This window comes from Gekko japonicus, unplaced genomic scaffold, assembly GCF_001447785.1.
Source record: "Gekko japonicus isolate JY-2015 unplaced genomic scaffold, Gekko_japonicus_V1.1 scaffold313, whole genome shotgun sequence".
NCBI lineage: Eukaryota > Metazoa > Chordata > Lepidosauria > Squamata > Gekkonidae > Gekko > Gekko japonicus.
In genome coordinates, this window is record NW_015174283.1 from 1,465,602 (window position 1) to 1,488,070 (window position 22,469).

The window sequence follows — 22,469 nt, forward strand, 5'->3', positions numbered from 1 at the left end:
TGCTTAGGAGCTTGGTGTTCTGCTGGCTCCAGGAGGTTTCTAGCATCTTTGGGGCAGAAAACTAGTGGGAACCTCTCTCTCTTTCCAAAAAAAATCTTTCCCTCAGTGATAGAGCTCCAGGGTCCTTTAGGTAAGCAAAGTGTGTTTGGAGAACCCTGCCTGGTTTGGGGATGCTCGGTGGGGGCTGGGAGCCTGCTGCCAAATGGTCAAAAGTAGCATTGGGAGATGTCGCTGCCTTCTGGCACACTTCTCCCCCAACGCCAGACCCTGATAGCTACCCAGTCTAGCCAGCCCTCTTTCAAGAGGCTACCTCTGCCTCCCTCTAGCTGAGCTCCTTTAAATCCTCCAGTTCCAATACAGACAGGACTTTAAAAAAAAAAAAGCACGCCCCCCCCCCCCCCCCCGCCCAAGATGGAAAAATTCTTTGAGCTGCTTTTTATTCCATTTATATTTTCTGTTCGGTCTCAGCACCAAGAAACATGCAATTTTAAATTTGCCTTAACATTCACGTTAATTAAAGTATCATGTGAGTAATTTTGTGTGTACGAGAGAGAGAGATGGGGAGAAATCTTGCCTTGAAAAATCATGACAGCAAAAATAAAAACACCTACAATTTTCTTCTTGAACCAGAGACTGCAAGCGTGCGCTGTCTACCGCGCCTTTCGCGCTGCGTGTCTTCCATCTTCCTCGCAGCAGCCATGGGAAGCCAGTCCCACAGTGTCCCCCTTTGCAGACAGGGAATAGAGGAGGCATCTGCCCGAGCAGCTCAGGGCAGGGGCTCCAAACCCGTGTCTCAGGTCCACGCACTGGAGCTTGGATTTCACTTCCATTCTCGCGGTCGTTGCAGCGGTCAGTAGCCACAGGAAAAGGCAAGTGGGCAGCGTTCCCTCTAAGCTGAGTTAGTGTGAGCCAGCTCACAGTATTTTAGCCTCTGGCTCACATGTTTCTGTCTTAGCTCAGGAAGGATGGCTCCAGAGCAAACTAATCAATGCAGGAGCCAAATTGCTCACTCACAACTTTAATGCCAGTAGCTCACAAAGTAGGATTTTTGCTCATAAGACTCCTTAGCTTAGAGGGAGCATTGCCAGCGGGTGCCGCCAGTCTCCCTGTGGCCAGCTCGTTGCGTGCTCCCATGATTCTGATCTGGAATGGGGCCAAAAAGGCTCTCTATTCCAACCCCCCAAATCTGCATCGGCCTCGCAGCAAGCGAAAAGTGTGCAGTCGAGACCACGGGGGGGGGGGCGAGTGGAAGGCCGATGCAGTGTGGAAAGGGCAGCTGCCGAGCAAACAGCCCTACATGTTCCCAGCAAGTGAGTTGAGACCCCCACATTGATTGCGGGGGCTAAATCCTCCCCACCCCCAGGTCATTTCCATCTATGGAATCCATTCATCTATCTCTCTCTCTCTCACACACACACACACACACGCACACACAACACAGATCATCAAAACTCAGAGCCTCATGCACATTGCATGAACTAGCTTGACACTGCATATATCTACATATATTACTCCAGCTTCCTGTAAGAGCTTTTGCCTCCAGGAGAGATGGCAATGAAACACCCACTGCTGCCACTGCTCTTCCACCTTTGCTGCGGTAACCAAATAATTTTGCTCAGCCGAGAAGCCTATTTCACACGTCATCCATTAAAAGCCCAAATCCATAGGCGCGGGGGGGGGGGGGGGGCTCTGTGCATCCTGAACACCACAAGAGTTTGCTTGAGCCAGGGCTCCCCCAGGAGTCAGCCTTGGCCGATGCGCAATGATCATGTGTGTTGAGCTTGGGCCCTTTCCCTCCCCCTTGAGTATCCTGAGATGTCCCTCCCTCCACACCTCCGGGGGTATGGGTGGGGCTTCTGTCCGTGACAGAAGATGGTTGCTCCTTCTTCTGCCTGATATTTGCACATGATCAGAGGAGATCTCTCCCCAGCCTCCCCCTTCCCAGTTTACCAGGTGTCTTGTCTCAAATTCAGGCTAGGAAAGGGGAATCCAGGGCTCATTTCTGAGAAAGCAGTCGGTAAAAAATGATGGGGAGGGCAGAGAGCCAGGACTCCTGGGTTCTCTTCCTCCCGAGGCTTTGCAGGAAGCCAGTGGAGACAGCTGGCATTTTTATCTTCCATCTTTCCAATTCCAGAAGCGGAGAATGCCACTCTGCTTGATACAAAAGGCCTCCTCGATTTATGACGGAGGGGAAAATGTATCCTCTTCCCCCCCAAACTACCTAAAAATGTACAAAGGACAAAAGAATTGGCAGTGCAGATTCCTTGTGATCTCGGAGTTGACATTGGTTGTCGGAATACTGGGAGGGGGGGGGACACAAAGGAAAGGGGGAGGGGGCTGCCTCGGGAGGGGGGAGGAAGGGAAGATGTTCAATGGTGCAGTCATGAAAAGACAAGGAGAGAAATGAACCTAGAGAGAAAGAGAAATTTTTAAAAAAGCAAGATGCAGAGAAAGATGTTAAAAGAAAAGAAAAAAAATTGTTTTTTCTCCAAAAAACATTCTTACCTAGTTTTCTTTTTTGTAATTTTTTTTCTTCATGCTAATATCACACGGCCTATTTGTTGATGTAAGTTGACTGAATTCCGTGGTTTGCTCTCTTATTTTAAAAAAAAAAAAAACAGAAAAGGGAAAAAAGAGGAAAAAAATAAGAAAAAAAATTGAGTATTTCTTAGGAGAGGATGGGAAGAGAAGCAGCCAGCGAGGGTTTTTTATTGCTCTTAATTCTGCTGTTTTATCTGTTTAATTTTTTGCGCATTAAATGACTATTTTTTAATTCTTTCTTTTCCTTTTATTATGATTTCTCTAGAAGTTATCTTTCAATGTGTTGCAAAGGCAAGAGAGGAAAGCTAGCGGACAGGGATGGAGACGGAGGGGTTTAAAGGCTAGCTAAAACTCGTGGCTTTGAGTTGTCTTGTGTCAGCCGAATGGGGCACCGACCAAGGTCACTAACACGTTCTCCCCTTCTGTCTCTCCCCCTTTTCTCTCTGTTCTAGGAGGTGAATTAGTATTACCCATAATAACCGAAGACTCACTAGACACCCCTCCAATTGCCACCCGGTCTCCATTCGTCCCCCCACCTCCCACCTTTGGCCCCTTCCTAACCGTAGTCGAGACCACCAAAGACACCCTTTCCCCGCCATCCCATCCAAGGGCCCCCTGCTTGGCCGACCAAGACGACAGCGACTGCGAAGAGGGGATTGAGGCCTCCGGTTACGCCTCAGGCGAGGTCTTCGACTCCAGCCTGCCCCCTACTGACGACGAAGATTTTTACACCACTTTCCCCTTGGTCACGGATAGGACCCTAATTGGCCGGCCCGAAGGAGCATCCAAAAAGGCCCAAGGATCTCGCCCCAACCTTAGGACAGGACTGCCGGCTTCACCCTCCGTCCCCGATCTCTTGACCTCCACCACCTCTCCCAGTCTGGTCCGTAACATCCCCGCCGGCAAAATGAACAACCGGGAATCCCTCAAGCCCCACCCAGAACAGTACCCCCCACTGTCCACCTCCTTTGAACCTGACAAGCTAAACAGGTTTAAATACCCAGGTATAACCTCTTCCCCCAATTTCCACAATCTGCCCACAGCTAACCCCACCGGCCCCGGTGAAAGGGGCCCTCCTGGAGCAGTGGAGGTCATCCGGGAGTCCAGCAGCACCACCGGCATGGTGGTCGGCATCGTGGCAGCAGCGGCCCTCTGCATCCTCATCCTCCTCTATGCCATGTACAAATACCGTAACCGGGATGAAGGTTCCTACCAGGTGGACCAAAGCCGGAACTACATCAGTAACTCGGCGCAGAGCAACGGCACAGTGGTTAAGGAAAAGCCAGCCGCTGCCACCAAAACGCCCGGCAAGAGCAAGAAAAACAAAGACAAGGAATATTATGTCTGAGTCCCCCCTGGTCCCCCAATCCCTGCGTGCGCCAGAGAGACCAACACCCAACTGACACACGCAGTGAAACCACCCAGACCTACACACACCCAGACTTTCTGGAGAGGAGACCACCCAAACTCATCCTTTCCCTCCCTCATCAGAGAGCGACCAACCGGTGGCACCCCTAAAAATGGCAACCTCCATCCACTTTGGTTTGCTCATTCCTGTTTTTCTTTAAGCCCCCCCTCCCCCCAAAAAAGCCAACAAGCTCACAGGGGCCTACCTCCCTTTCTTCCACCTTGAGCTCCTTCCAATCTAGCAGGTTTTTTTCCTCGGGAAAACTGAGGGGAAGGAAAGCAGAAATGGCAAAACACAAGGCAATTCCAGAATCAACGTGGCTCGAAGAGAGAGGGATGCTCAGAGAGGAGGATCCAAGGGGGTGGGGGGGGGGAGCGGATTTAAGAAAGTGGCTTCCCAGGTGAGGGTGAAGCCGGGATGTCGCTCCATGATCTTTCTGCACGAGAGTAATTGCCCCTCTTTGCGAGAGGGCTTGGGTACTTCCTGATGCGGAAGAAACTACGGGGGTCCACCCACCTTGCCTCATTCCCCCCCCCCGTGCCCTGCTCCCCAGCACCTCCCTCTGAAACGGATTCCCAGCTGGAGCCAGGGAGCGTAGCTCTCTACAGAACCCGAACCGGACTGGGGGAAGACAGGGTCCGTTGCCGAAAGCTCCCCCGCCCTCTCTCTCTTTCTCTCTCTCGGAATTATCTCAAGCAAAAGGGTCCGTTCTTTCTATCGTTTTTATTTTTATCTTCGTCAATGTGTCAGAGTCTTGGAAATGTGTGGAATAAAACAAACAAACAAAAAAACAGAATTTTGGAAAAAAAGAAATACGACTAATTATAACAAATAAAACAGGTAATGTGGGTTTTGCTTGAGCTGTTGGACCGGGGTGGGGGGAGGGAATGCTCCCGTTCCCAACAGCCTACTCATATCCTGTCTTGTAATAAAAGGGGGATTCAAGCCGAGGGTTTGGTGTTTCTTTTTTTAGGATAACAAAATGTTTGACACCCATAATTCAGTGCAGTTGGGATCAATGCTCCCTCTAAGCTGTGGAGTCGTGTGAGCAAAAATTCTACTTTGTGAGCGACTGGCATTACAAGTTGTGAGCGAGCCATTTGGCTGCTGCATAAAGTAGTTTGCTCTGGAGCCATCCTTCCTGAGCTAAGGCAAAAATGTGTGCTCCGGAGGCTAAAAAAACTGCGAGGGAGCTCACACTAACTCAGCTTAGAGGGAACACTGGTTGGGAGCAGCTACAGGGTGCAGCCGTGTTGCCTATGAAGGGAGGGGAGATGAGCAGGAATCTCCTTGGGGGGGGGTTGCTTTACAAGGGTCCAAACAAACTGTTCTGAACTCCCTTCCATTCCCCCCTCCCTTCACTCTCCCCTGTATCAAGGTGCTATATTGTGGTCTTTCTTTCAACGGTGTTTCTTTTTTTCCCCTTTCTTAAAGAAAAGCATGGAATGCTCTCGTTGACTTTTGATTTTGTTTCGCTTTGTCACGTGGGGGGGGGATCCTCAAAAAAAATGTGGAGACAAACAGGAGGACATCTCTTTGCAGTTCGCAGCAATGAAGCAAAGGCCGTTTCCTGGCAGGCAGGACAGAAGTGTGTGCGGAGCAGTTGCGCAGCTGTGTGGCTTGGGCTCACCTCCCTTTTCCCTCCCCTTCAGCTGCTTTCCTGGTTCTTCCAAAAAAAAATAAATGCTAAGAGGAAGCCATAGATGACTCTATACAGAGATCTATCTATAAATATATAGATATATAGATAAATAAAGATATTTAAGATATTAAAATATATAGAATATATGGAGAGCTTAAGCAAGGAGCTATCTGGGGGGTGTTTGCAAGATCCCCCTTCTGAAGCATCGGGTGCTGCCGACTGCATTCTGGGGGCAGGCGGGGGGGCATGCTTTGGCAGAGACAACCCTCCCATTGGGCAGAATGAAGCTCTTGGGGGTATTAGAAGGCAGGTGACTGGCAGATCCTCATTGCAATCTTGCCACCTTGACAGTGGCCCCATTTGGGTTTTTCTGCCTCTGGCACCAAAATGTCTTGGGCTGTTCCTGCCCCCAAGCTAGTGGAGCAACCAGAAACCCATTGCCCATGTACCGATTATCTCGATCAAGCACTTAGTCTGAGCCCGTAAGCAAGGGGAGAGAACACCTGCAGTGTGCTAGGTGTGTGTGCGCCTGCACAAATTGCATGGGTGTTTTTTATCACATGCCGGACCTTGCCAAGCTGAGACTCACCTCCTCTTGGGGATCTGTGTGAGCCCTTTACTCCCAGGTGGCCCTGACCCAAGCAGATGTGCAGGAGAGCTTCCCTCTGGATTCCATGACTGCCTGCCATGTGCTTGCATTAGTTTGTGCCAGAAGGCAGCCCTCGCCGGGGGGGGGGGGGGGAGAGGGGGGGGGGGCAGGCAGCAAAAAAGGAGCCGCGTTGGAGTGAGCGAATGAGCCAGCCCCATGAGTCCAAGCCTACCAGCCTTTACTGCAAGGTAGCTTCCCTGTAATTGTGCCCAGTGTTGATATGTTTGTGAGTGAGAATGTGGAGGAGGGGGGAGTGCCAAGTGCATGCGGTAGTAGCTTATCTCTTTAGATGTTGGGTTGTCCAAATCACAACAAAGTGATGGGGGTGCAACTTACAGCGCCAGAGGGTTATGGGGGGGGGGACGGTCACTCTTACCCACACGGTCTGCCCCTCAAAATCCTTCTCGGGCTGTGAAAACAAGTGAGCTTTCATTTCTGCTTCAGAAGTGGCAGTAGGCCCTTTTGCCCCATTTGTGTTTTATATTGCAACCCCGTGGTTCTTCCACTCAGGTGCTAGCGTTGCTGCTATCTAGGACAGGGCTGGGCCTTAACAGTGCAATTCTAAGTACAGTCACCCCTTTCTGAACCCATTGAAGTCAACGGGCTTCGCAGGGTATGTGCTTCGGATGGCACTGTGAGCCTTAGGAGATTGCTCCGAGACACTCACTGGCAGAGAGGAGGGTTAGAAAAGGTGCTGTGCCCTCTCAGGCTGTAGCAATCCCATACCATTTCCTCACAGACTCCCAGACAGCGTTTGAGGAGAGTGTGGCTGAAACCCCAGCATCTCCATGCATTAGCAAGATCACTTAGCACAGGTTAGCTTTGCCTTCCTGACCTGCATATATGGGCACAGTAAAGGGATTAATTTCTTGCCAGGCAAAATCCTGAGCCTTGCCGTTCTTTTTCAAATTGCCAGTGTGGGTTCAAATTGCCACATGAGCCTATAAAACAGAGTTTCCTGAATTGTGAGTCGGAAGAGGCTGTGCAAGAAAGGGAGGATTTTTGACAGGTACACTTTCTGTACTGTAGTATTAGGAGAAGAGATTTGAACATTTCTTTTCTGCACTGCCATTGTATTGAAGTCCTCTTCAGGCGCCATCTGTAAACTGCATGTCAAATGTCTGGGAAAGTCTTTATTTTAACCACCAGTTTATTTTTGCTGAAAGAGAATTCCATAGAAATTTGGCCTCGTTTGAGAATTGAAACCCACTTCTGAATTTCAAGTGTTTCCAGATCCCATTTTTGATGCTCGCCTTTGAGAGATACTACTGAAATGATTTAAGGCAAGTGTGTTAAGAAAAATCTTGCCGCATTTCTAAAACCATTAATCATAAGTGGGAATGTTGGAGGGGAATATAAAGTAGGAAATTATAGATCGAAAATCTAGCAAAGAAATTCAGATGTTAAAAAAAATCCCCCCCAATGTTGCTTTTTACCTGCTTTGCATGAGTTTCAAAACAGAAATAGAGGCTCATATGACCCACCCACCTTCCACACAGTGAGAGGTGCCACTATAGAGTGGAAGTCCAGTCTTTAAGATGTGGAGGATAGGCCCAGACAATGAACTTGCGGAGGGAGGCCCAGCGGCTTCTCCTGGGAGAGGCTGCAATGGCAAAATTGGATAAGTCTCCCGCTGCAGAGCCAAGGCAGGGGGCTTTTGACAGACTCTGCTTTTCACATTTGGTGACAGCGGCTGAAGTCCTCTTCAACACAAGTAGGGGCTTTGACGTGCCTTTTGAGAGAGACAACAGTATCATGTAGGGTTCCCCCTGATTCTTAGTAGCAGTTTCCTGAAGCGTGTGAGAATGTGTGTGAGCGAGAATGCACAGTGCCTAGCACTCCGTTGGGGCTATGAAACCCTGAACTATTTGTGTCCTTGAATGTAGCTTTCCAGCCAAATTGAAATAAGCACTGTAGCCCATAGGCCCGCCCGCCCACCCCCCAATAAAGATTTTCTCTGCCACTTGACATCAAACGCCTTCTGTTGCATTGACTTGGTGACCCTTTTACAAACAGAATGGAGGGGAGGGGTGCTTGAGGAAGCTGGGAGCCTGCCGGAAGACGAGCAATCCTTTCGAGATGGGGTGTGTGTGTACAAAGGTGCTATTGGCAATTCCAGAACAAGAGTATCTGTGTGTGCGCACGTACATGTATGCAAGTGCATACAGTGGAAGATCTTGCCTGAGCAGTGGGAGAATGGCTGGGCAGTTTGGAGCTGGGGGCAGGGTGTCTCTTGGCTGGAGGCAAGCGACAAGAAAGTCACTCTTGGTTCCTTCAAGAGCCTTGATCTGAGCAGGAGGGGGTAAAGATAGAGTGCCCCCCAAATTGCCCCTGCCTTAGGAAGGCTTTGCAAAAGCACCAGATGTCCAGGCATCCAAAAGAGGATGGTTCCAGAGAAAGCGGTTGTTGCAGCCCGAGTGAGACAACCCCTTTCCTAGGGACCCCAGGGTGCAAGCTTTTGAACTGTGCAGAACTCTTCCTCCACTACATACCTTTACTCAGAAGCAAGTGCACCTTAGTTCAGTGGAGCTTGCTCCCAATAAAGCTTACGTAGGAACACTACCTCGAGAAGAGGGAGGAAATGGTTCTTCCTGAGGCAAGCCTTAGTATTTCTCTGGCTTACCGCTTGTTATTTTCAGTCCCACAAGACATTTGCACAGCCCAGCCTGAGGAGGAATTCTGGGTGGTGTAAAAGCTTGCACACAGCATTCCAGTGGGCCAGTGGCCCCTTCTCTTGGTTTGACCCTCAGGGGGTCATCTGGCTGCTCTCTGGTGCTCTGTACTTGTTCACTGTGGCCACTTCCACTCTGAGTTTTTCCCCCTCCTTGGATTCCAAACTGAAGCATTGTTTTGGGGCGCGTCCACACCGTGTCATTTTCTAACTGTCTACTCTCCCGGCTTTCCTTGCTGTTCTCAAACCTGCCTAATGCAATGCAAGCACATTGACGCATCATCCGGATGGGAAAGTTCCCTGTTTCCAAAGGTTCCACCCATGTTGCTGCCATCAATGTTCACCATTTCCCTTGCTGCACCACCAGAGGGCCTTGGTTAAAATCAGTCACTGCTATAACATTATAGCGCTAAAGTAAATATTGATTTCTTAGAAAAAGCTTTTCCAGTGGTGCAATGGCGGGGAAATGCAGGGGAAACAGCAGGTGATGAAAGAAAGTCTGCCACAAAACTCCCGTGTGGATGTTGTTTTGCCAGTGTGGGTGCCTCTGAATTCACCGAGAATCCTCACTGTGTGGGTACGCGGCCTCTGTCGGAGAGTGCTGAATACATCAGCCAGAGCAGCGCAGTGACGTGCTGGGCCAGGATTGGGACCAGAAAAGACTGAAAAGGCCTTAGCTGCTTCTTGGATCTTCATCCCTCTCCCCCCCCCCTTTGGGCTCCTCAATGGGAGGGAATTCCTCGGGCCACTTTGAACTTGCATCACTTCAGACTGATTTGAGGGAATTGTGTCATTTGTCAATGGAAAGATTACTCCAGGGGACCAGCTGCAGACCCCCCCCCCCCAGCCAATGGAACCCATTCTTCTGAGATTACGGGAGGGAGGGAAGGCATCGACTTCTCATTTGTGTTTTCTTTAATTTCCATGTTGTTTCACAATCTTCAGCTGTTTATAGGGCAGGTGCTGCTGTCCATTTCTATGAAAGTGTAATGAACATTATTACCAAATGTAAATTTATTTGTACATTATTAATATTTTATTTTTATCTGGGGAGGGGGACTTACAGAAGGTCAAAGACTCCATAGGTGGGGAGGGGAATACACCCTGAGATCAAAATCTCTCTTTTTTAAAATAAAAAAATAACTTGGGGTGGGGAATCTATTCATTTTTGACAATGAAATACCAAACTTTTTTTAGTTACAGATTTTGTTTTGTTTTTAAGACATTCCATTTGGGGTGGAAATCGCTTTTAATTTTCTTTTCTTTTTTGTAATTGATACCTTTTTAAAAAGTTTACCTTTCCTGTTTCTTTTTCTGGGGAGGGGTTGGGGGGGGATAAACTGTGATTCTGCATATTTACCCTGTAAAATTCCTGTATTCTTCAATGTTATTGTAAAGTGTTACTGATAAAGATGATTATGAACAGACAAAAAAAAAAGTCCAACCCATGTACATTTAGCACAAAGGGGAATACAACTGATTCTATACTTCGTATCCTTTGTTCTAGTCTTTCTTTATGTGGGTGGGCTGGAACCTGAAATGAATTAGAGCTGAAGTGAAATTTTCCCCTCAGATTGAAATACGCCAGAGTTTCTGGGGAAATGAACCGTCGCAAATGGGAGTTCCTTCCAGTTCAAGTTTATTGGTATTTCATAATCCCGGTTCATACTTTCAAGAAAAATGGTTTGGTAACCATTCCAGCCACTTTGAACCCATTTGGATAAATGTCTTACAAGTAAACATCTCAGCAGCTCTGATGTTTGCAACATGCACTACAAAATGAACACAAAAGTAAATATTTAACTGGAGGGGAGACTTTTTAAAAGCTGTTACTTGCATACTGTATTCTTCCTACAGAACTGTGTTATATACTAAAGAACAGGATGCAATTTTATTCCCGAAACAGTCTAAGTCTGTGCTGAAAGTGGAGACAAATAGAAAGCGGACTGAGAAGAGAGAGATCCCTTCTCTTGGAATACAGGCCCACATTCTCCTTTTGTGCCACTGCTGCCTCTCACCAAACAGGTGTTGCAGGGGGTTTTGAAGTAATACAGAAGCCTGCCAACCTGTTTCCCAGAAGCAAATGTGGGATGAGCATAAACAGCATTTGCTCCCACCTTCAAATTACCATCTGTCTTGCATTGCAGAGCCAGGAAACATAACTTGAGTTAATTTTAGGTCCTGTTATTGCTATTTATTTCTTGCCTCTGCTGCACAACAGCAATTATCAGAATGCCACAACGTGACCCTTTGTTGCAGCTACATTTGGGATGCTGTGTACAGTTGCGAGACAAGCAGTTTGTGGCCAGAGATCTGGAAGAGGCAGGAGAACTACCAATCCCAGGATCCTTTTACCCACCTGGCTTCCTAGGAAATAGTCTTGGGGGGGGGGGATATCTAACCACTCTAGGAGTGGGTGGAGAGAGGTTCCTTTCCCACAACCCTCAAACAAACCTTCTGGTGACTGAACCACTTCTTTGGAACTAGCGGCTGGTTCTTAGTTTTGTGAGGCTGTTGGCAACAGGGGAAGTGTAAATTTTTATTCAGTTTTGGTATAATGAAAGAAGCCTTTCTGAGTTGGCTGTTGGGCTCAGGTTCATGTTTGCTTTCATTCCCTGGCAGTTAGAAATAATCCAAAAGCAACAATGGAATGGTTCCTAATATTTGTAGTGAGACCAACAGAGATGTCTTGGAGTAGCGAGTAGGCTTTTATGTTCAATGGAACTCTTAATCAGGCTGAATGATAACGAAAACAAAAGGGGAGAAGGAAAGATGATGTTGGGCTTGCTGGAAAGCAAATGTTTGCAGAGTATAACAGTCTCTAGGGAAATGCAACGGAGCCATGGCTAACTTACTGGGCGATTTCCTGGTGGGTTACTGCCTGGGAAAGCTGCTGGCCACCCGGACTGAGCCAAGCTGAGCACTAGCCGTGCAGGCAGCATAGCTTGGACCTGGCCAGGGGTGGTATGGCAGGAGGCAAAGAGCAAGGTGATGCGCCCATCATCTTTCGCTCTGGCTGGGTATGAAAGGCCGCTCAGTTCAGCTTGCCCCTTAACTGTGATGGTGTGACCCGCAACTTCCAAATGAAGTTTAGAACACGAAAGGGCCAAAAGTTAAAAACATCACATGCTTATTTCAAAAACATAAAAACCTTGTAGGGGCCCAAATAAAGCCTCATAAAACAATCAAAGAGACAAATGCACAAAAAGAACCATATATGACCTGATGCGTTTCGACCCACAAGATCCTTCTTCAGAGGTCAAACAACACCGAATACAACATGCAACAAAGCCCCAGTTACACTTGTTTGGCAGTAAACAATGATATAGGACCAAAAATTTAATGTTCCAATCTGGGACTGAATGACACACACACACACACACACACACACACAAAAATACTGTGGGGCCACAAATTACTTGGCCTTGTGTCAGAAGCAATTATATAATGGAGATAGTGATATTGGAGATAGTGAAATTCCAGTTTAGGTCCTAAGAGTACAAGTAAAAAATCACCTTATCTGGGTCAATGTAACATCTATATGTATATGTACCACCCCTGCTGTGCTTATTATAAAAAAATATTTTAAATGCACACAGCTGCTTTCTCATTCCAATTTAAGACTAGGAGTTTTTTCTCTGTGTCTCTCCATCCTTCTCTCCCCCATCGTTCTTTTAACATCCAGCCTGAAGTAGAGTTCTGATGGATTCAATAACGCCCTTGTTGCTTTCTGAGTTGATTGCTGTACTGTAGTTTTCTTTTTCTGTGGGACCAACACAACCACCGAGTTTGTTCCATCGCTCCCTATATGTCCCAATGAAGGGAGCTTTGACTCTTGAAACCTCATACCCCGAAAAATCTTTGTTGGTCTCTAAGGTGCTCCTGGATCTAGCAGTTCTACTGCAGACCAAAACGGCTATCCTCCGAAACTATTTTGTCCTGGAATCTCAGAGTGCAGGGCAAGAGAATTTAAATCTGTGTGAAGGGCAAGATGATAGTTTTGTGGTTGGGCGGTTATTGGAACCCAGCCCTGAGGTTTCTTGTCTAATTAATTGGCTGTGTGTGAGACTACAACAGCAGATATGGGGCCTTCTCAGGACCATAATGTTTTGACACAATAAATGTGCTGCAGCTGTTACCCTTCATGGCACATAGTTTGGTCCTCCCTCTTTGAAGCCGCACTTCTGTGGCAAGGGCACTGCTTGTCTCCACACTTGAAGCTCTAGATTCTGAAGCTGAAAAATGTCTGGTGTTTCAATTAATCTGCTATCTTTAAATCTCATTATTTATGTCGAAAAGTGTGGGAGGGTGCTGATCATAGAAGTAACACAACTAGGCCACAACCAATGAGTTAGAGGTTTTGACATATTTTGAGGACTCCTCGACAATGGTTGAGGCGGCAGGCGCCCAATTGTCCGGCCTCCCTTGCTGAAGTTCTCTATCTCTGTACAACCCAGACTAAGAAGATCCCCATATTTGGGGGGTTATGGCCTAGATGCTTCAGTCACTTGAGATCATTACACCTCCTATTTATAGTGCTACCTGTCTTACGTTATTGTGCCTTTGTTTTAATTGTTTTAACTATTTAATTATTATGATTGTGTCAATGACTTTGTATACTGCTGTTGTGATGTGCCCTGAGCCCAATGGCGGGGAGGGGGGAATATAAATCAGAATAAATAAATAAATAAATAAATAAATAAATCCTTTCTCCCAAAAACCCAGCCAGATGAAGACTGGGCATGCTATAGGAGGGCACAGAGTGTAGGAAGCAGCTGAGAGTCTATTAAAGAAAAATTACTTTTGAAAATTGACCTGCTCAGATCTGTTTATCTCCCCAGTTTGGTGTAGCGGTTAAGTGCATGGACTCTAATCTGGGAGAGCCGGGTTTGATTCCCCACTCCTCCACTTGCAGCTGCTGGTGTGATCTTGGGCAAGCCCTAGTTCTGGCACAGCTGTTCTTGAAAAAGAGCAGTTTCTGTCAGAGCTCTCTCAGCCCCACCTACCTCACAGGGTGTCTGTTGTGGGGAGGGGGAGGGAAAGGAGATTGTAAGCCGCTCTGAGACTCCAAGTGAAGGGCAGGGTATAAATCCATTCACCTCTCCTCCTCCACATCCTGTTATTTCTTGTGAGCCCCTAAGCTTGTTCCTTCTAATAGCAAACTTGATGGGTCAAGTGCCTAGTAGGAAGGCAGCGAAAGGAGCCCTCCTGCAGATATATATTTTTAAAGAAATGTTTATTTTTAAAAAAGTTTAACCTGCCTTTCTCCCTATTCAGGACCTGAAACAGAAGAAAAGATCGGTTTTGCTTGCTGTATATTTGAGGGGTTCCTCAAGTGTGCAGAAAACTATATTTAAGTGCAAACAACAAACAGCTTGGTTGCCACTGTATAAATTGGTCCGTCTAGCTGGCTTTTTCATATCGGTTTGATCTGTAGTACTTGTCAGGTGATGTTATTCATTATAGGGGAGATCTGGGTCAGGGAAAATTTCCAGATGATTTATTCCCAATTCTCTTGCGATTGTATGTAAATTTAAAGTAAAAACGAAAGCCCAGACTCAACCAACTGCTTTGCATGGTCATTTCCCTCCCAGGGTCATGGAACTTTAAATGTATTTTAAAAAAAAAGAAAAGAAAACAAAGGGTGGAGCAGAGAGTACTTTAGCGAGCACCTAACATCTTACACAATCTCCAAAGGGAGGGGGTTAAGGTTAAGAGATATAAACCATCTAAGGTTGCGAAGAGGCGGGGGGGGGTGTACTTTCCCCTTAGTAGAGAAATGGACAGTCGAAGCTTTTCACAGCACAGGGGTAAATGACATCACCTGACAATCGCTGTGGATCAAACTAATACTAAAGGGTCAGTGACAAAGAACAAAGTGTCCAATTTGCCCTATTTGGGCAAACTTATTGAGAGAGCGGTGGTGTTACAGCTACAGGGCTTTCTGGATGATGCTTTTGTCCTCGATCCCTTCCAGTCCGGCTTCCGCCCGGGTCATAGCACAGAGACGGTGCTGGTCACCCTGACTGACGATCTCCGTAGGGATCTGGATCGGGGTGGTGTGGCAGCACTGGTGTTGCTAGATCCGTCGGCTGCGTTCAACATGGTCGACCACCAGTTGCTGACCCACCGCCTCGGCTTGCCCTTCAATGGTTTGCCTCTTTTCTCTGAGGTCGGAAACAAAGGGTGGCGATAGGGGACCAGCAGTCCTGGAGACACCCCCTTGAGTGTGGGGTGCCACAGGGGGCTGTGCTGTCCCCGATGTTATCCCCCTCTTGCCCAGATTGCCCGGAGTTGTGGGCTTGGGTGTCATCAATATGCGGATGACACCCAGCTCTATCTGATGTTAGATGGCCAGTCGAACTCTGCCCCGGATGACCTACATCGGGTGTTACAGGCTGTGGCTGGATGGCTCAGACTGAGCCGGTTGAAACTAAACCCGGCAAAGACGGAGGGCCTGGGCCTGAGTCGGACCAGTTTATGGTTGGGGCTCCCGCTCCCAACCTTCGATGGGGTGCCTTTGGTGCCAGCGCCAGAGGTTAGGAGTTTGGGTGTGCTCCTGGACTCCTCTCTAACGATGGAAGCCCAGGTGGCAGCCACTGCCAAGTCCGCCTTTTATCATCTTCGGCTGGCTCGGCAGTTGGTCCTCTTCCTTGACTGCGATGACCTGGCCACAGTGATCCATGCGACGGTCACCTCGAGGTTAGACTACTGTAACGCTCTCTACTTGGGGCTGCCTTTGTCGCAGTTCCGGAAGCTGCAGCTAGTGCAGAATGCTGCAGCCAGGCTGTTGATGGGTCTCTCTAGGAGGGATCACATTCGGCCTGTGCTGAAAGCGCTGCACTGACTACCAATAGCGTACCGGATCCGCTTCAACGTGCTGGTTCTTACCTTTAAAGCCCTGTATGGCCAGGGTCCAGCTTATCTAAGGGACCACCTTTCCCCATATGTTCCCCCAAGGGCACTACGGTCAGGGAATCAACATCTCCTGGAAATTCCAGGCCCCAGGGATGTTAAATTTGCTGTTACTAGAGCCGTGGCATTCTCGGTGGCAGCCCCTACCTTTCTCAGTTCTGCAGGGCCTGCAAGATGGAGCTCTTCCGCCAGGCTTTCAAGTAGGAACCGCCGCCACTATAATTCCACCACCGATATGTATGCAGCATCGCACCACTACCACCAATATGTGGTTCCATCTGGGTGCGAGGTGACCCTGGAAGGAGAGGGGATGACAAGTTGTGGGACCAATGCCATTTGACTAAGATGTACCCCATCTTGCACTGACACTTTGTTGTTGTATTATATTGTTTTACTGTTTTAGACTGTTTTATCTGTTTTAATTCTGGCACTTGTGCCTCGTTGTTAGCCGCCCTGAGCCTTCGGGGAGGGCGGGATATAAATCCAAAAAAATAAAATGAAAATAAAATAAGTTGGCAACCCTTGTTGCCCAGCCCCCAACCTTAACTGTTCACCATCAGCAAAGGAGATCCTACAGAGCTGGATTTATGCACAAGGTAAGCAAGCTATGCCTTAGGGCCTCAGACTACAGGGGTCACTAAATACCCCCCAAAAAAAAATTATACAATTTTTTGCTAATTCTGTGGGGTTTCTTAAATTGATGTATTTTAGGTCCTTGCCATGTGTTCATCCAGCCCCGAACCCATAAATTTTAAAGGGCTTTGCTTCCTTTCTGAATGAAAAGAGTGCCATCACCTGTTTCCCACAGAATTTTCTAGAGGCAAAAATCTAGCAAGGTCTCACCAAGAAGACCAGCAGAGGTGCTGCAGACTGATAGCCATACAGCACTATGATTTGCACTCAATTTGGGATTCTCTAGCTTAAAATACAGCACAACATCTGCTTGCACATCCTCACTGTTGCTTATATATTGCAAAACCCTCAGTGAAGATGTCCTCTTAAAGTTCCTGGAGTTTCTCTGATGTGCAGAATAACCTTCCGGTTCAAACCAGACAGAAAAGCCATTGAAATATCTTCTCCATCAAAGGATTTGACACAGGAAGGCTGGAGCTGATGCGTCAGTGCAGCCTGAGCAGAGTGGACCCTTCCAACAGCTACTTGCCTCATTGCCTGGGGCTAGGAAGAATTGCCTTCAGGCAACCAGGAACAGAAAAATTGGATAGGGTGCCCATGTTCTCCTTTCCTCTCTCTTTCAATTTGCTGATCAAATTCAAGCGTTCTTCCCTTGTGATAACACCACCACCAATAGTGGACTTCCTTTTGCAGTTCAAATTTTAATTTGTTAATCATACCAGATAAGCAATTGAAGCTACATTTTAGGAGATCAGGCAATGGGATGCCAGCCTGAGATTTTTTTTCTAGCCCTTGCACCCCCACTCCTCCCCTTTCCTGCTCTGAAGGGGAATTTGCAGCATCTCCTAGAAGCATTAGGAATGAGGGGAACAGATGTAGCTTTTACTGTGGCTCTCACGCCTTCTGGAAGCTACTGTTAATCACTTCACCTCATTATTTTCCCATAGCTATTCCCTCCATAAACTTGGGTACTTTCCAAGTTTATGTTCATATGAACATACATAAATAAATGAACTCACAAGCCCTATTTCTCGTGTCTCAGGAGATTAGAAAAAACCTATGGTTGTCCCCAGTTGCTGCTCGGCAATGCCACTCTTTACTTTATTCCTGGGAGGGTATCAGACTTCTTCCTGGGTAGTAACTACAGCCACTAGCAAATCTGAGAATATCTCCTGCTGGATTGGCACATATATCTACATTATCATTCAGAGGATCTGCCTAGTTGCCATGTCTCCAGCTTCACTCTGACTAACTAGCAGAGAGATGACACTTTCAGACTTTTAAGTGATAGCACTGAAGGGATAGCAAACTTACCTGCTTTCCCTCCCCTTTCCTGCTGTTTGGATAACAAGACTAAGCATGGCATGTTTACAGAGATCAGACTTCAAGGATTCAAAATATAAGAAAGTTTAAAAAAAATAAAAAGAGTACACACGCTTTCTTTTAAATATCAGGCTGAGAAAGTCTATACAGAAAAGGTGAGAACATGCAATCCTCTAAACATTGAACTCTATATTTATCCCCAACTATGTTTCATTAGGATAGATTAGTAATTCTTGAAGGTGCAGCAATTTAAAAGTCCATTATTACTTTTGTTCTCAAAGTTGTTCTTCTCCTACTGTCTGTCAACACATGGTCAAGATGGAGGTCCTAGGTAAATAGCCTCTTTCTCCCTGATCCCAAGCTGTAAGACAAGAGAGAACGTCTTCCTCATATCCTGAGAATTTATAATCTCCCTTGGGAATCTGCCCCCCCCCCCGAGTCACTCATGATCTTCTTGCCTCAAAGGGAAGAAATTTCTATCTATTTTTGGTTTTCCAAATCTTTGTCCCTTTTGCTGTGACATTATAGCAAAATATGAGATGGACGATTCTGTTCTACTTTGGCCTGAGCCATTTGCATCTGTAAGCAGCGAAGTACTCTGTGCTCTGGGCTTGATGTCTCATCCCCTGGCATCTTTCCTTTTAGTGAGCCACGGGTTCACAGCTAGGTTCTATCTCACAAACAGAGTGCAGTCCCTATGGTTGAAATATTTGGGTTGAATTCTTGGGTGGAGGGCACAACATAATTTATACTGCATTGGAACATTAGTACACCTAGCTCAGTGTTGTCTGCTCTGACTAGCAGTGTCTCACCAGGACTACATACAGAAAAGGGTCTTTCCCAATACATGCTGCTTGAGATCTTTTAATTGGAGATGCCATGCCCTGAACCCTGGGACCTCCTGTATGCAAAACACATGTTCCTGGTAAGCCACATCCATTCCCCATTCATTCTCAAAACAACACCCATAAAAGTCACAATTAAAAAATAAATTTTAGTAACATCATATCCAAGCCCTTCATCCCTTCTCAATACTGTGATTCCAGAGGCATTCAAAATCATCACTCTTAGGAAATGTCAGAATCCATCTTGTGAAAACATAGCATGCTGCCCACTCAGTGGCTTTCTAAGTGTCCAGGGAGCCCTGGCATTCCTTGGAAGCTTTGTCAGGGCTCCTCAAGGAGAAAATCAGTAAAGGAGGACAAACTTTAGCTTGCCTACACATATATAACCTTCCCCTAGACTGAATATCTGCAGGAATGGGATGGGTGTATCTAAGAGCACTGGGTATGTGGCATGATGAGAAAGTACTAAGGACCTGATGAGTAGTTCACATGGGCCATATGCATCCTCTTATCATATGCCTTGCAGAAGACTTTGGCCATCCTATCACTATCCCTCACAGTATTTCCATGGGGGTCCTCTCTGACCATTCACATCCAAGTGACCTTTGTATGGGAGAGGATAGCCTAACTAAAGGAGTGAACCGTGACCATAGCAAGCTACCTTCACCGGGAGGGGCTGCCACACATTCAGGTCAGGTCAATTAATAGAAAACCAGTGTATCCCTGATAACCCACAGAAATTTCTCAACATGGTTAGCATCAGAAACATGTAAACTAAATAAGAACACTGAGGGGTTAACAGTTCAGAAGTTTTTACTGACTCCTAGTAAACATCTCCCTTCAATAAGTGGCCCTTTTATGCAGCAATCACAGTGGCTGAAGGAATTTGTTTCAGGATCACAAGTGAGAGTGGTCTTGAAAAATCCACCTGAAGCCAGAGGACTCTGGGGATAGACAGAACTGGATGGGTAATACTTGGAGCACTATCACTTTTGGGGATCACTAACTGCCTCCCCCCCCCCCTTGCAAAGCAGAAACTATTCTATTCTAAAAACATGTTCTAAATCTTAAAAGCTGAAGTGATCCTGCCACAAATTTAAATGTCAGTCTTAAAAGCAATTCTTGGGTGGAGCAAAATTAATGCTTCAGGTAGGGCAGTGCATAGGGAGGCTTGGGTCCACTTCTGCCCAGGCCCCAGTTAAATGACTGAACTTCTTGGGGGGGGGGGTGCTAGAGTGGCTGTTCATAAACATTTGAATGACAGGCTGTCACTCAAGGAGCTGAGCAATGCCTGTTGTCCCTGGCAAAGCTGGCACTATGGTGAGTGGCATTTCTATTTAAATTATAGTAATTATATGTAAGTTTGCATCTATGAATGCAAATTCACATATGTAAATTGTTCTCTTTTTTTCCTTTTTGGATTCCTGTCCTCTTTTTTAGTCACCCATAGACAGCCATCCTACCAGAGCTCACACTGTCCCCAGTTACCCTGACCATACAAACACTCAAACTCATACAAAACCAGAACAGATTAACATTGGGAGCTAGGCTCCTTTTAAACATTCCCGGGCTAATATAGCCACGCCTATTTACAATTAACAACCAATAAGATTGCATAGTTAAAAACCAATGAGAGTCTTTCCCTCTCTGGAGACTGTACAGTTCTGATTGGTCGCTGTGGGAGGTCGACCAATAGCAATGTTCTTCAGAGGAGCCTTCATCCGGCTCAAGCTTAACATTGAATGTAAATGGGCCGATTCAAGTGAGGATTCCAATACATTACAATAGCCCTGAATGGAACAAGTCTGGACAGTGTTGCCATTCCCCCCCCCCGGCAGCCAGGGGGTGATGGTGGGGGAATAAGGTTGCCAGGTTCAGGAAATCCTGGAAACTTGCGGGTGGAGCCTGAGGAGGACAGGGACCTCAGTGGGGTACAGGGCCATAGAATCTACCCTCCAAAGCATCCATTCTCTCCAGGGGGACTGATCTCTGTATTCTGGAGATGAGCTGTAATTCTGGGGGATCCCCAGGTCCCACCTGGAGGCTGGCATCCCTATTCTGATACCAGTGGTGAGGCATTGTTCTGGAAGGACTATGGACCTTTGGAAGGACAAAGAGGAAGTGTTAAGTTCTGGTGGGAGAGAGTTAAAATCCACTCCGCCTCAGCTTTCCCTCTGAAGAGCCTGAATTTGGCTGGCTCTTGAAGTGCATCCACAGTCAGACTAGTAGTACATCTGCCACATTTAATTTTTCAGTTTCGTCCCGAACTTTCACTGTAATAACCGTTGTGCAGTTCCCAGACATACACGCTCCCCCTTCCTGGAACTGATGGCTCATTTGAGTAGGGAAAACACAGCTAAAGTCGAGTAAATTCATCGACAGGGTGTGCTGAAAAACAAATGCAGAGGCAGCCGAGCACCACACGGCAAGGCCTGAGTTTCAGCACAATTAACTCTGTGTCTCATTCACTGTTATATGCTGAACGGTCTGCAACGTGGGGAGGGGGAGGGAAGGGAGTAGAGAAGCAGTATATTTACCTCACAAACACATATCTGGAAACCTGTTGGAATCCCTGTGGCAATGGGGTGGGCAAGCGAGACAGGAGGAGCCTGTGGTTGCATCTGTATTGGGCTTTAGCCAGCTCTTGAAATGGGGCAACGATGAGGCCAGCTTCTGGGAGGACAAAGTCACTCAGGGTAGCTTCTGCTGAGAGAAACAGCAGCTTACAGATAAAAGGGAACAAATTTAGCACAGTGCCTTTGTAAAAGAAGGTTCTTGCAATGAAGGAGGAGACGGAAGGGAAAGAAAATGCAGCTCCAGAACAGTTGATGGTTTGCACCTCATCTGTGAGATAAAGTTCTCATGTGCAGAAACCAGGAAGGAATGCCTCAAACAGGAACTTAGGGTTGCCAACAGGCCTGGAGCACGTCTCCGTTCCCCCTTTAACAGAGGTCTAATGTGTGGAAATGAGCAGCTGAAGATTTTCATGGCATGGAGGTTAATCTCAACACCTGGAAAATGGCATCCCATAAAGACTGTATTAAAGGAGGCAGTTGGCCACTCTGCAGCTGAAACCTCCTTGCCTAGTCTTTTGATGATGCCTCAGACAACAAGGTTCATGTTCCTGTAGTAGCTGTGTTGGCCCTGCAGAATGAGTAACATCCCACCCCCTCTGCTTGTTCCAAATTGTGCTTGACATGTAAGGTAACTGGATGCAACAAGGACAGCAGCACTCCAATAACTTTCACCACTGTGTGAGAGAGGGAGCTTTGACGGGTGCCTCTTGCTATGAAGTGATGAGGAGGGCTGCGTTTGCTAAAGGTCAACTATTATTACACTGTTGCTAAAGGCGCAGCACCTTTATATTCTTTCCCTTTTTGTCATCTTGTTGAAAGGAAGGATGCAAGCTTTTGACTAACACAGAAGCCTTTGACCACCTTTGGTGTTCAGAATGAAAAATGAAGGGCAGCCTCAACAGTGCCACTGCTAGGCTGACGCTTACTGGGCCAGGTAAAGCAGCTAGATAAACACCCAGATTGGATCACTGCCATACAGCTTGTCTGGGGTTGCCACTGACAAATGTCGGCTGGTCCCAAATGTGGCTGCATGGGTTACATTACATCCCACCACAAAGGCTGTATTAACCCAGAGTTATTGTCAGCTGTGGCTGCACTGGCTGCTGACTGGTTTCTGGGCTCAGTTCAAAGTACTGGTTTTATCGTGTTTTCCGACTGTCATTCCCCAACTGACATTTCCCAACTGTCAACTCCTCCTCCTTCTCCTCTCAGATTCTAAACGGGGTCTTCCTAACTGAGTACAGGGTTACCGTTCAACCAATCATA

The 22,469-nt window shown here is 47.0% G+C and overlaps 1 protein-coding gene across 1 annotated transcript in view; it reads left to right on the forward strand.

Moving 5' to 3' along the window:
- NRXN2 (neurexin 2) overlaps positions 1-3,900 on the forward strand; it is a 419,710-nt gene extending 415,810 nt beyond the window's left edge. The window contains exon 24 of the mRNA XM_015423902.1: positions 2,994-3,900. Coding sequence (XP_015279388.1) covers positions 2,994-3,889 — 896 coding nt within the window. The 3' untranslated portion in view covers positions 3,890-3,900. The remainder of the gene's footprint in view (positions 1-2,993) is intronic.
- The last annotated feature ends 18,569 nt before the right edge of the window (positions 3,901-22,469 follow it).